Here is a 14,880-nt window from a genome sequence, read left to right as displayed (position 1 = left end):
TGCGGTGGGCAGTGACCACATAATACTGACAGTTTGAAGAATCAGTGGTAGCACGACTGGAAAGCCTCCTTGGATTGGAAAATGGCATTACAGAACCAAGCCTGGAGACTTGCAGTAGTGAAGGACTCTACATAGCCAGTACCCTGGTTCAGAGTCAGTGAAAGTTACTGGTCCATGTCCTGAATGCTACCTGTCAAGACCAGATTACGATGAAAAGACTCCCACTGGCACTCTGTGAATCAGTTGGTGACCCCATTCAGTGCAGCGGAATCCCAGACCTAAGACACCACCCAACAGTTACAGGATGTGGATGCTACTTCCAGACCAAACTTAAGGGATGAAGGAATTCAAGAGTATGAAGCACTAATTATGAAGTACAAAGAAGTCTTCACAACAGACAGTAATGACTATGAACAGACCAACAGAGTACAGCACAGCAATGATGCTGGAAAGGACCATCTGATTCAACAACCCCCAGTGAAACAGGTACAGGCAAGATGCTCAGGGACATTAAAAGACACAGGGTTATCGAGGAGTCAAATAGCTCCTGGTCATTTCTAACCACTATCAAGAAGAAAATATGGAATGTCCATTCCTGCTTAGACTAGAGGATGACAAATAACGTGACAAAGAAATACAGTATTATTACACAACAGTCAACATAACAAATTTGTAATAAATAAACCAATTATCACCACATTAACATTCATTTATTATGTACTGTAGAATGTAGAGCCACTGCTATACAACGACCATAAGATGGGAGGATATACCAGGGCCATTTTTGGGCAATGGATCAGTAAACACGTTCCCATTGTTAGACAGCAGATTTTTAAATTCGATTTGTTTCATTCTGGTCCGTCACACTAACAATTACAAATATAAATCACTCCGCCCAATGTTACCTGTAAGTTTTTTACTACATGAAAAACTCGACACCCTTACATGTTTCGGTCTTTGCGGACCATCTTCAGAGGGCAAACATCACTACAAATAGGAAACCACCTTCACATAAGTTGTTTAGACGTAAAGTACGTACACTTATATGTTACAATGCATAGTACACAAAGAGAACATTTCACAAACACAGCAGTTTCCTGGAAATGTAAAGTTTTTTAAAAATTATATAACATTTCTTGATGCCAATTAAAAATTTGCATTGTCAATAATTAAAATTCATAAACCATGCAGGACGAACATGAGCCTGCATGGTTTATGAATTTTAATTATTGACAATGCAAATTTTTAATTGGCATCAAGAAATGTTATATAATTTTTAAAAAACTTTACATTTCCAGGAAACTGCTGTGTTTGTGAAATGTTCTCTTTGTGTACTATGCATTGTAACATATAAGTGTACGTACTTTACGTCTAAACAACTTATGTGAAGGTGGTTTCCTATTTGTAGTGATGTTTGCCCTCTGAAGATGGTCCGCAGAGACCGAAACATGTAAGGGTGTCGAGTTTTTCATGTAGTAATAAACTTACAGGTCACATTGGACGGAGTGATTTATATTTGTAGCAGATTTTTAATAATGCGACAACTGAACTACATCACTGGAAGAGCTGTGTTTCCTATGCGGAAAAAGCCAGGATGTTATGAGCATGGGACAAGGTCAGTTCAGTTCAATTCAGTTCTGTATGGGAGTCTAGAGGACTTCACCCAGAGGCAGAGGAATAGCCACTGTTGAAGCTGCTAATGGGAAACATCTAGTAACAGACTGAGAACACTAGACTGTGGGTTGTAGTGAACTGTAAAGTGTGGAAATAGCAACAGTGTTATAGTTATTTGTAGTTACAACCTGTAAGTGGTCGATAAACCTATTCACTAATCCAAACCCCATCTATAATCACCCCTACACATAACAGCATACTGGCAAATATATATATATAATACACTAATGTTAACACAGTAATATCGGTTTATTTATTACAAATTTGCTGTGTTAATTGTTGCATAATAATACTACATAGTAATATATAAAAGAATGCAAATACAGTGGAACCTCGCTTAACGAGCATAATTCGTACCAGACTCTTACTTGTAATGCGAAACAATTTTTCCCATATAAATTAATGTAAAATATGATAATGCATTCCATGCCGAAAAAAATACTCAAAAAATTTTATGTATAACGTTTATTCAAAGAAAATTATATATACATTGTTAAGGTGCATGAATCATCTTCATCTTTTCTTCTATGTGGAATGAACCAACCTGGAATGCGAATTCCATTTGCAGAAAACATAAAAAAATCGAAATAATTAGTTTATTATTTATGATACATATATAATTCTTTTTTTTACTAGAAAGCTGTCTAGAGACATTTGTTTTTGCCGATGCTTCAAAATTTGGTGAAAATGCAACACAGCATTATCGTTAAATAAATTTGTAGCACTTTTCAATGATTTTACGTTTCATTTCTACGGTTATTTTTATTCTCTTATGGCTGTGTTTTGCGGCTTTTTCTTTGGAGATATTTTTGCAAGGGTTATTAAACTTTGCACAAAAAATCACAAATAATATGTCTGAATACAAGTTTTGGAAAAATGTGTGATCACAAGTGACACTAAGATGCTAGCAGAACGAGTGCTAAACACAGACTGATGTAGCAAGTGCACAATCCGGGACTTCCCCTCTCATCACTCATTAAGCGAGTCATTTTTTTACAATTTGTTTTGCTCGTTGTGCAAATTACTCGGTATGAGAGGTGCTCATTAAGTGAGGTTCCACTGTAATAAAGATAGTTAATGCTAGTCATGCACATGGCATAAACAAAATTCATAAACACAAAACTCAGAAAAATACATAACATAAAAATCTTAATGCAGTGTTGATGGTTGTATAATACTATATGGTAACACACAACAGGATGTAAACAATAAAGATAATTACAAAGAAAGCCTGTTTCCCATTACCTATTAGTGACTACATATTGGACATGATTGCCAGAGCCAAATGGTTAGCAACCATGGACCATAAAAGCAGGAGGTACTACAGATTGACGACAAGAAAAAAAACGGGGAAGGGTTGAGGCAATTCAGGGTCATGCCCTTTGGCCACTACAACGCTCCAGCGATGTCTGAGCGGCTAACGGAAACCATCTTAAGGGAACTCGCATGAGTTGTGCCTAGTATCTGGATGACATAATCATGACTAGCTGCACGTTCCGGGAACACCTAGGCTACATACAAAGAGTACTCCAATGATTCCAAAAGGCCCACCTAAAGCTCAACCCAGCAATGTGCCAATTCTTTTGGAAGTACAATACCTGGGCCATACTGTTTTATCAGGGGGAATAACCACAGACCTCAAGAAAATGGTGGCCATGCAGGATGGGCCAAAACTGAGGGACAAGCATGGAGGAAGGTACTTCCTGGGTCTATGTACATATTACAGGCAGTTTACCTCTGGTTTCTCCAACACTGTGAGGCTGCTGGCCAGACTTACTAAAAGAAATAAGCCTTTCAGTGGTCCCCAGAAGTAAAGGCCAACTATCAGTCACTGAAGGAGGCCCTCTGTACTGCACCCATCCTTGGGTACCAGAAACCAGGAAAGCAGAACATTGTCAACATAGACATGATTAACATCAGAAATGGGGGAGTACTGTCATAAGTACAGGACAGCCAGGAGTGGATAACAGCCTGCGACAGTAGGACACTGAACAAGGAACAAGGCTGCATCATAGCTCAAGTGGTAGAGGCCTCATGCATCAATATGTCAGGGCACCATTCGAGAAGATAGCCATCAATGTAGGAGGACCCTTACCTAAGAACAGGGGACACAATATGTCACAATCGCTATGGACTACTTCAATAAGTGGCCGGACGCCTACACTGTCCCCAACTAAGAGGTGGTAGCAATGGTGGAAGCAACGGTGATGAACTTCTGCTGCTTCAAAGTTCTGTGAGAGCTACACAGTGACCAGGGCAGTAAATGTGAGCCCTGCCTTATGCAGCAGGTGCAACAATGCCTAGATGTCAGCAAGATATGCATGACCCACCCCCGCCCCTGCACCTGCAGTTGGGCTGCATGGTGGAACAGTATGTCAAAATGGTTGAGAAGCACCTGTGAGAAGTCATCATGTCACAATGGAGGGACTGGGATGAGAGCCTACTGATCTTTGCCCTTCTACAGGGCATCAACCCATGACACAATGGAGTTGAACCCAGCATTCATTCTTCCCTGTGACCTGCTATTTGGTGCTCCCCCAACATGGGAATGACCATCAACCACACTGCGGACCTTGTGGGTGGGCTACATGACATCCCCAATTACACCCACCAACATCTCAAGCTGGCCAATGACAAAACAAGAACAGGCTACCATCTGGCCAACTCTGCAAGCTACAAAGAGGATGATCAAGTGTAGCTGTATGGCCCAACTGGCACTAAATAGAAGTTACCCAAGTTCCAGCCCTCATGAGAGGGCCCATACAGGGTAGACACCCGAAACAACAATGTGGTGTATAGGATTCAGTATCACCTGTGGGAACCTCCCACATTCTAACAGACAACAGGCAATTCCCACAACGTAAGATGAGAAGGCAATATTTATACATAGCTTGCAGGCGGGCTCTGTGGACACCAACACAAGCGCTATCCAATCAGCGCTCACAATTACAGTTCCAGCGTCAATTGGTCTGCACATCGCCCAGCAGTAATGGTATAAATATGCGGGCCTCCAACTGGCTACCATCAATCTTTCATCAGTCACAGCAGTCATATCTATGCTGACTCCAAGAAATCACGGCTGCGGTAACTCTCCAGTAACGGCGCCAGTAGACAGTCAACTATTCTGGTGCATGCACCATAGCCCTGCCAGCCCGCCAGACTCACTGCCGCTCGCGCAAAGAACGCCTAGCTGCTACAAAGACGCAGCTGAACAAACAGCCCTTCTCAGGGCCTCCACTGAGAACCATCATTACTAGACCAGGTTAACCGCTACGAAAGGAGTCTCCGCCGGCATCATTCAGGCACGCTCCCAGCTCGTCTGTGAAACCTGTTCTAAGAGCAACAAACACTTATTGTTATAGATTCAAGTGGTTGTCTCAGTGAACATCGACATCCCACACACCCTAAAATGTAGATGATGGCAGTACACTTAAACAAGACAGTACCTTAGCATGGAACCACTCAAGATGCGCAGCTCTAAGGAGCAGTTTGAGAACAGCAGCATGAGGCCAAACCCACGAGGAATGAAGACTGTATGCTCTTGAGATAAGATGGAAAATTGCTGGGGCCAGCATAACACTGCAGTGCCATTTGTGAGGGCCATCATAGATGCCACAGGCACATCCCAGCAGAGAAGAAATGTCAATATGCCTGTAGGCTACCTGGGATAAGCAGCCCTCAGGAGAGAGCAATGTGACATGAAGGCTGAATGCCGGAATAGTTAAACAGATGCGGCCATTCCTATGCAACAGCATGATAAAAAGATGTCCAAACACGCAAAAAGAGGATAGAGGGTTTCCTATTAAGCCATTGCTAGGCAAGGTGTGTTAACGTGTCTGCAGCAACAATTAAACATACAATAGAGAACTTGCCCAACACTGTCTTCAACATGGTCCATACCATGGTGACACAACATGTACAAACTGGAATCTACAGATTCTAAGATCTAAGCTTATGAATCTATAGAAAAATGGTACATCGGGTACCACTGCGAACCCAAAACGTATTTCAGTGAGTCACAGAAACAGGAAGGATAGGAAAGTTTAAAAATGACAAAACTTGCATCAAGGCACCTAGGAATTAATAGCCAGTATCCAGTTAGACCATATCTTAACTAGGGAGAAAAGAAAAAAAAAAAGGCAGCTGTCTCTGGGGCAGTGGCTTTCTCAGAAAAATTTCACTACTTTGCATTCCAAAAATCTGCTTAAAATGTATGTACCAACTGCATCAGTACTACAGAAAAACAAAGAATGCAAGCATGTTCTGTTTACCTTACAGAATATAACCACCAAAGTGACGGTAAGTGATACTCACTGGCGATTACGCGCAAGCTTTGCACAAATTTCACGTAAAAATATTCGCAATTCTCTGAGAGTTCCTTCTTCCTTTTCATACAAAGCTTTTAGTTCTTCTTCGGTCAGTTTTAGAGGCTGAGGTGGAGGAGCTAATGGAAGTTCTTCAAGATGCTTAGCTGGAAAAAAAAAATCCATCATTGTTACAAGCCTTTCAGGTATACAGCCTTCCTCAATGGACTGAATTCAACTTTCCCAATTGTGACAGGAACATGCTGGTGGAAGATGAACATGCCTCAAGTGATAAATGGACAGAGCTACACTGTAACATGCATCAGTTTTCTTCATGTTTCTGTTCTCATATGACTTTCTGAAAAATGTTTCATGTTCTCATTTACAGTACTGAATATATGAAGAGGGACACAAAAAACCTGGAATGCTTATAAAAAAATATGTATTTATTTTTACATAAAACTTTAAACCCCTTCAAAGTACTCTCCATTTGGTTCAATGCACCTGTCCAAATGCTTTTTCCGTTGCACTTTTAGCGCTTCCGTCGCTTTTTCTTTACATCTTCAACACCAGCAAAACGTTTTCCCTTGCGATCTATAAATAAAAAAAAAGTAGCACAGGACAAGATCAGGTGAGTACAGGGGTAAGGCAAGGGTGTCATGCCAGTTTTGGTCAAAAAATCGCTGCACACTCAGTCTTGTGTGGGCAGGCGCGTTGTCATGATGAAAGAACCATTCACCTGTTTGCCACAAATCAGGACATTTTCTACTTAAACTGTTATGCAAACTTTTCAAAACTTCCAAATAATAATTCTGGTTGACTGTTTGACCCTGGGGTACAAACTCTGAATATAAGACGTCCTTGAAATCGAAGAAGCAAATGAGCATTTTCACGTTCGACTTCACTTATTGTGCTTTTTTGGGACATGGAGAATTTGAACCTTTCCACTGGCTGGATTGCTGCATTGTTTCAGGATCGTAACCATAGCACCAAGATTCATCCCCAGTTATGACCTTGGAAAATAAATCAGGATCAGTTGTCATGCGCTCCTTCAAAGCACGGCATGCAGCCAGGTGATTGTCTCTCTGATCATGGGTGAGCAGGCATAAACTTTGCTGCAAGTCGATTCATGTGCAATTTTTCGGTTAAAATTCGCTGACAGGAACTGCATGTGATCTCAGTATGCTCCTCGAGTTCGTCAATCACCCACCGGTGTTCTTCCAGAATGATATGATGAATTTTTGTCACGTTTTCATCATTTCAGGCAGACGAAGGACGTCCACTTCGAGGTTGATCATCAGTTGACATTTCACCATGTTTGAAATGGGTGAACCATTCATAAACTTGTATTTTAGTCATGGTGGCTTCCTTGCAGGCTCTTTTTAGCATAACAACGGTTTCTGATGCTGTTTTCCCCAAAAGGAAACAAAACTTCACAGCTGCACATTGTTTATGTGAATCAGCCATTAAAAATAGACAAATTATAAAAAAAGTCACTTGAAAAAAATTTGCCAAATATTAATGCAAACTTCTCTGATGACGCCAGCCGGCATACTGATTCAGGAACGTGCTGAAAACAATCACCTAGTGGCGGAAGCCTGTACAAGCACCCCGCCTTCTAGAAACAAATTCCATTTTTTCTTTTGGGTCCCCCTTCATAGATGCTGAAATATGCACTTGAGCAGTGGTCTTTCGGTTCAATAATTACATGAAAGCACTTCTGTAACTGGCTTTTGCGGGTAGTATATAGTTGACTTTCTAACTTAATAGTGCAGTGGACCAGAATGAAACAATTCAAAATGCTAATAGCCACTGTTTCTACAATAACAGCACCCTTTCAACTACACACTAGACATGACTACTTGGCTGTACATCTGTACTGATCAGATATTTTTTCTCTGCGACATACTGTGTAAAAATTCCATTTCAAGTTACACATGAGACCAATGCCAGTGTATCTTTACATAGCAGGATACAAGGAAGCAAATGAAACGCAACAAAGAAATTGAGCATTAGCAGTGTCATGATTTTCTATAACAGAAATTTAATTTCAGCATTTATAAGCAGAACAGAATATAATAGAGGCCTCTTCTTCGTATGGGTGCCTTCAAAGACATAAGCCACTTCTATGCTCATTTGTTACGTTTTATTTTTTGACATCATTTAAACATCTTTAGCCAATGCACAGCTTCAAGCAGCATGAGAGAACTTACACACTTTCCGAAGATTCTTTGGTGGACGAATGGCTTCAGCTAGGAACAATGGCTTGAAAAATGATTCCCTATCAACCGCAGGTGGATCTTGCATAACTAGCACCTCACCTCGGTACTCACTAAATAGTGAGCAAACCTGTATGTCAACAATGAAGTACACACTGTACTAATCCAACATATTGCTTATTTTCAAGGCAGTAAGTAAAGTTTCATTTTTTATTTTACTTGTGGTTTATTTAATAACACTGTAAAGCAGCCTCCATAGTCTAGGGGTAACGTTCCCACCTCGTGACTCAAGGTACGTGGGTTCAAACCCGGTGGAGGTCGTGGAATTTTTAAGGGTGGAAAAATTCAGGGAACAAGTCCTCCGGGAGGGGCTTTAAGCTGTGCGTCCCATGTCATAGATTTACGGCATGTAAAAGATCCTCATTGCCCCCCCCACAATTAGTTTCCAATTACTCCAGTAGATGGGGAAGTATCAGGGACCACTGCCAGAGAGGGCCGACCTCGCTGCCAGAACAGGGCTGATAGCAAGCACCAGTACTGGAAGGGCATGGTGACTGCTAGAATAATTAAAGGGGGACGCACAATAGATTAACAACTAGTCGCAGTGCATGGGGAAACCCACCCCCTCCAAAAAATAATAACACTGTAAATAGCTCAGGCTATTTAGCATCAAATAGTCAGATGATTAATGAATGTGAACTAGAATGAATGTGGGAGGAAGAGGTCATTTTCTATTTCAAAGTACTATCCCAGCATTTTCCTAGAGGGACTTAGGAAACTAACAAACAACCTCAATCAGAACAGTCAGTGACCAGGCCAAGAATCGAACCTGGCATCTCCAAAATACAAGTCAAAAGTTTTACTGCCAGAGTCAACCTGTTCAATGATAAGTAAAGAGAGTGAGATTAATCTTAATAATGAAGACTTAGATAAAAATGAGTGCATCTAAATTCTATTAAAACTAGTCAAATAACAACACATACTGAAAAATCCTAGGAACACAGACAAAGTATGTATATACACAATAAAACATTTTACATAAACAAGCAGAGCAGGATAAAAATTATGAAAATGTGAAAGACATAATATATTCCAACTTACCTCCTGAGGCAAATTATTATATGGAATGTCGGCTGTAGCAATAAGTAAAATTGGAGCACTTGGATCCAGCTTGCAGATGTGTGACAAAAATACTGCATGAAGGGTCTCTGGAACCAAATTCCACCATTGAGCAATTGCAGGAACGTATATTATGGATGGCAAATTACGCCGAGCCTCTTGAAAAATCTGTGAAATTATAAGATATAGAATCAATATGTAAGGGATGTGAAGGCAAAGCTTCATGCAGCACTGAATGAAAGTGAAAATTGTTTTATATGGCATTTAATATGAAAACTATTGTGAATCTTTCAATACAAATATGATGCAAATCCAGTCATTTATAGGACCTATTAATGCAATTTTTGTACAAATTTACAGTATAGCTTATACATTTATATATAAGAGGTATGTTTTTGTACAAAACACTTCAGTTCTACGGATTATAGAACTAAAGTTGATGTTCAAAGTAGCATCAAACTCAAATACCATGAAAATATACTAATAGGAACATACTTTATTCAACGACTGTGCTCAACTAACATTTCACTAAATTATTGCCTGTGTTCAGTAAGTGATAGTAACACAGGCCACATTTCTTTTCCTGTTTTGCCTTGTTCAGATTTTGTACCTTGATAACAGTAACCCTGAAATAATAACGGATGATCAAATCGTGAATCATCCAAAATTTGATGCCCCTTCTGTTGCCTCTGTTGAACAGATACTAAGTACCAAACGACCTTCAATTCCAATGAAAGATTTATCAGTACTGAGATGGGGTTGTGGAATGCAGTGTGCAAAAACCCAGCTTGCATGCTCTTCTAGAGACAGGGGCTAAAGCCTTGTGTTTGGGAAGAGGCAGACAAATATTTGTAATTCATATCAACTTAAAACTATAAAGAAAAAACAAACTCCCAGGGCAAGAAATGTGCTACGAATTTCCCACCTAGTATGAGAAGACTGGGGCTCTTCATGTCATCAATCCCATTTTAGAAATAAAACTGCCAAAAGCTGTGTTATAATCCCTTGAATGTCAGTCAAAATGGAAGTTCAAAAGGAAATAAAACCAGACACCTGTGATGAACCACATATAAAAATGGTTCTTAAAAGAGTTCAGAAAAGACAAAGAATCTGTAATAAATGTAAGGAAACTACGGTAAATATAACTGGCGTTTAGGAAATGAAGTGATTGTTTCTTCAAGTACAGAATATCACAAATGAAAAGAAACACTTGACAGTTTCAAAACTGCCCCACTGCTCTTTCATTCAATAAAACTCTGGGGCCATTAAAAGTTGCACATTGACAGTATAAAAGTGTAACAAGTGAAATATTCAAATACAAGTTCAGTAAAATCAAAGAAGCCAGGAAAAGAAAAATGTCCCAGTGGCAATGGCAGTGCAGGTGAAATGATGGCACAGTTGAAGAAAAAATTTCACATAACAGGGAAAATAAGTGGAAAGTAGGCATATGAGAATGACTTTCTCAATATGAAATGAGAGCATAATGAGAATTTTGAAACGTTTAAAGAATCAAGACAAGAACAAGAACTTTGTATATGTTTTTGACTGATGTATAACTGTCACGGTGTTGCATATAAGGGGTTCACCGTTGTTAATTGTGATGGTCATGTGTATTATGGTCACGAGTATTCCGTAGTTAAGGTAGGCATTTTAAATACATACTTTCAAAGCTGTGGACCAGCTTGCACCATCTAGTCAGCCAGTGTGTAGAATAAACAAATTACTGTGTGGTCCCCCCCACCACATATGAGTATGACAGAACCCCAGTGCAAGTGAGGAGTTCCTTCCTTAGGGAAAATACTTAAGAGTGCCAGGATATTTCATCTAGTGCCCATTATTGTCATAATAAAATACTGTTCTATGCAATCATTCTGCTGTCAGCTGTTAATTTAATTCTGCCGCACCTCGAACTCTCACACCACTCAGCAAACCTGACTATCCCTGAAATACTGGGATATAACCACAGATATGTGATTACAGTTGAATGAGATGGACAACAACATATGGATATTGGCACCTAAGCATGCCACCATGTGACCTCTGAAGAATACTGAGACACAAGTGACCCCTGACACAGAAATTTCACTGAAAATGTGATGTGGCAGCATGGTAGGGATATTATCACCTATGGACTCCATGTGATTCCTTGAACACCATGATGAATAATGTCCCTTGAAAAAATTTCAATCATTGCATAAGTTTTTAGAAAATGCAATTACAGCTGAATGCACTGTGAGCATGGTACAGGTACATGCTATATGTGCCTATGGACTCCACTGCACAATTTGTTGATTAATATTGATTAACATAGCTGTCACTTGACTGAATTTTGATCAACAAATAATTTTCACAGAAAACATGATTACAGTTCGATATAATGAATATAGCTGTACTCACATTTTTTCACAAGAAATATGTGTCAGAATTTTATCATGGGCAAAAACATGGAATTTAATTTTCTTCCAACATTTATCTACAAGTAGGGCTGCATTACTTATGCAGATGTGTAAATTATACAAGTAAACACAGTACTAGGATCCTACTAAAGTCTACCCTTTTAACTGTTGACATGATTCTCTTTCTTCCAAAAAAGCAACCCCCATTTCTACATATAAATGTATAATCACAGCTGGTTCAATGTCATCCTTCTTCATTCTCTTGTATATTCTTGTACTCTTGCGATGTGTTATTCACACTTTGCTGATTATCTTGTTGCAATTTTAAAAACAAACCCGATCTAAAGAGAATCCAGACATTCTGGGGTCTTTCAGCATCAGCTCTTGAAAAGAATTTCAAAGTATATCAACGTGATTTGAACCGCTGTATGCCAGAATATTCTCTACACCGAATGTGCATCTGAATAACCTTTCAATTCTCGAGGACTGTGAGATGGAAGAGTTTAAAGCTTTCTCAGTATGAAGAATTCATATTCTGAATGTGATGCGATATAGTTCGGTAAATCATTACTGACATTTCAGAGGAACACACTGCCTCCATTTTCAGGATGTGAGCAGAATGTACCTCCAAAATATCAGAAACAATTTACTACACTGCGTGGGTGTCATATACAAGAAAGGAGCAATCACAGCGTTCACCACTATAAGAACATCAAACTCCATCTTTTCCAAGATGCCATTACCACATTAAAACAAAATTTTTGCCAACTTTTTCAGACTTTAGGCAAACAATAAATTCTTTGAAGTATTCTAACACTGTATAAATGGAAAACTTGAAGCTCAAAATGTTCGAGACTGATTTAACTAATTCTGAAATGGAATTTAATTCAGGCTAGCTAAATTGGTATGACAAGTCTGTTGTACCAAGAAAGCATACTGAAGAAATGAAACATAAACATTTAGAAGGGTCTACACTTGATACAAATATTACAGTTGAAGATGAAGTATCAAGCACTTGTAACATATTGCAACAACATTATATACTCTGAACAAATTTGCAGTGGTGTTGCTAACAACTCTGAAACCTATATAAATCTGTGAAAGTTTACATTGCCAATGAATAACATGAAACCTAATTTCAAAAATAAGCCTAGTGATGCAAGCAACATTGCTTGTCTGAGTCTGAAGAGGGCCAATTATGAACCTATGTAACATCAGTAGCTACAATTCAAGAGCAAACTTTAATCAACTTGGTAATTAATAATTTCTTTGAAATAATTTGAATAAATTTAAGACACTGAAATTTCACAGAAAAAGTTTTCAAAGGCATACTAATATGAGGGCTATTTGTAAGTAACCTTTGTTTATTTTAAGAAAATAATGTAATTGTGGGGGAGAGCTTGCGCATGCGAAGTAGCATCACATGAATAACCATAATTGGTCACCTAGGGTTCGTTCTTGTCTCTAAAGAGTGAGTTACGATGTGTCCTGCGATTTTAGTCCCGCCAGCTGCAAAATTTGCGCTATGAATTTTCTTCATACTAAAAATATGAGTGCTGTGGAAATCCATTATGAATTAAGCTCGGCTTATGGCCAAAATAAAATTAGTGAAGGAACCGTAAGACAGTGGTGTAGAATGTTCAAAGATGGGCAAACAAATGTTCATAATGAAGAGTGAAAAGATCGGCCATCTGTAGTGAGTGATGACGATTTTGTTTGAACTGCTGACCAAAAAAATCTGTGAAAGATGACACTTCACAATTTCAGATCTTTCATGTGAATTTCCACAAATTTCATGCATGTTTCTGTACAAGATTATCACAGTTAGAAAAGGCGATCAGAAGTTTTATGCAAGATGGATTCTAAAAATGCTCAAGAGTGCATACAAAATGCAAAGAATGGCTTCAGCTTAAACTTTATTAAAGTAAAGATGGTTATGAATTTCTCAATCATATCTTATGAAACAGGTGATAAAACCAGGGTTTCATTCATTGATGTCAAAACCAAGGAGCAGTCAAAACAGCAGATGCACACATATTTACCACACAAGCCCAAAAGGTTTAAACGAACACTGTCTGCCTGCCAGAATCCTGTTTTCTGGGACAGGAAAGGAGGGCTGATTGTGGAATTCAGGCAACAGAGGACAACAATTACAAGTGTACTGTGAAACACTAAACAAGCTGGAATGGTTGGCATCCGGTTTAGTGCTCCTCCATGACAATGCATGCCTGCTGACACTACAGCACAGCTGGAGCATTTCAACTGGGAGTTGTTTGACCACCCTCTTTACAGTCCCGATCTCGTTCTGAGTGACTACCACCTGTTTAACTACCTGAAGAACTGGTTGTGATCACAGCGCTTCAACAGTAATCAGAAGTTGATGGAAGGTGTCAAAATGCGGCTGAGCTCACAAGCAGCAGACTTATTTAACACAGGCATACAAAAACCTGGTCCCCGATATGACAAGTGCCTCAATTCCAGCATTGACTACATTTAGAAGTAGCTTAAGTATATATGTATTTTTTGTATACAATAATTTTTTCATTGCTTATTTTGTTAAGAGCTCACCGGAGGTTACTTCCAAAGCAGCCCTTGTAATTGCATAATTGTTTAACCTTTAACGGCCGAATGTCACGTACGAGGGGGGACCCAAAAATAACTGGAATTTATTTTTGTTATTTTTTATTTTTGCATTTTTATTGAACTGTATATTAGTCCCCTTCAAAGTACTGTCCATGTGCATTAATGCACTTGTCCCAACGCTTTTGCCACTGCTCAAAACAGTGCTGGAATTCTTGAGGCTGGATACTGTTCAAAGCCTTTAGCGTCTTTTCTTTTACTTCATCCACATCACGGAATCACTTTCCTTTCAGACTTCTCTTCATCCGTGGAAACAAAAAAAAGTCCGACGGAGCCAGGTCGGGTGAGTAAGGTGGATGAGGCACAATCACCATGTTGTTGCTTGTCAAAAACTGTTGGACCGTCAAAGCTGTGTGGGCTGGAGCACTGTTGTGGTGAAGCAACCAGTTCCAATTTCTCCACATTTCGGACCGTTTTCGTCGCACACTCTCTTGTAATCTTCGTAACACATCCAGGTAAAAATGTTGGTTCAGTGTTTGTCCTGGCGGAATGAACTCTTTGTGGACAATGCCATTCACATCAAAAAAA

At 39.3% G+C, this 14,880-nt stretch overlaps 1 protein-coding gene across 5 annotated transcripts in view; it reads right to left on the bottom strand.

Moving 5' to 3' along the window:
• The window catches only part of LOC111871451 (ATPase family AAA domain-containing protein 2), a 109,380-nt gene that overhangs the window by 31,136 nt on the left and 63,364 nt on the right, over positions 1–14,880 (bottom strand). For all 5 annotated transcript variants that reach the window (XM_033754261.1, XM_033754262.1, XM_033754263.1 and 2 more), the window contains 3 exons: positions 9,299–9,484; positions 8,192–8,327; positions 5,989–6,145 (listed from right to left, as the gene is read on the bottom strand). In XM_033754261.1, the coding sequence (XP_033610152.1) occupies positions 5,989–6,145; positions 8,192–8,327; positions 9,299–9,484 (479 nt within the window). The remainder of the gene's footprint in view (positions 1–5,988; positions 6,146–8,191; positions 8,328–9,298; positions 9,485–14,880) is intronic.

This window comes from Cryptotermes secundus, unplaced genomic scaffold (genome assembly GCF_002891405.2).
Source record: "Cryptotermes secundus unplaced genomic scaffold, Csec_1.0 scaffold434, whole genome shotgun sequence".
Classification (NCBI taxonomy): Eukaryota; Metazoa; Arthropoda; class Insecta; order Blattodea; family Kalotermitidae; genus Cryptotermes; species Cryptotermes secundus.
This window is presented reverse-complemented; position numbering and strand designations above follow the sequence as displayed.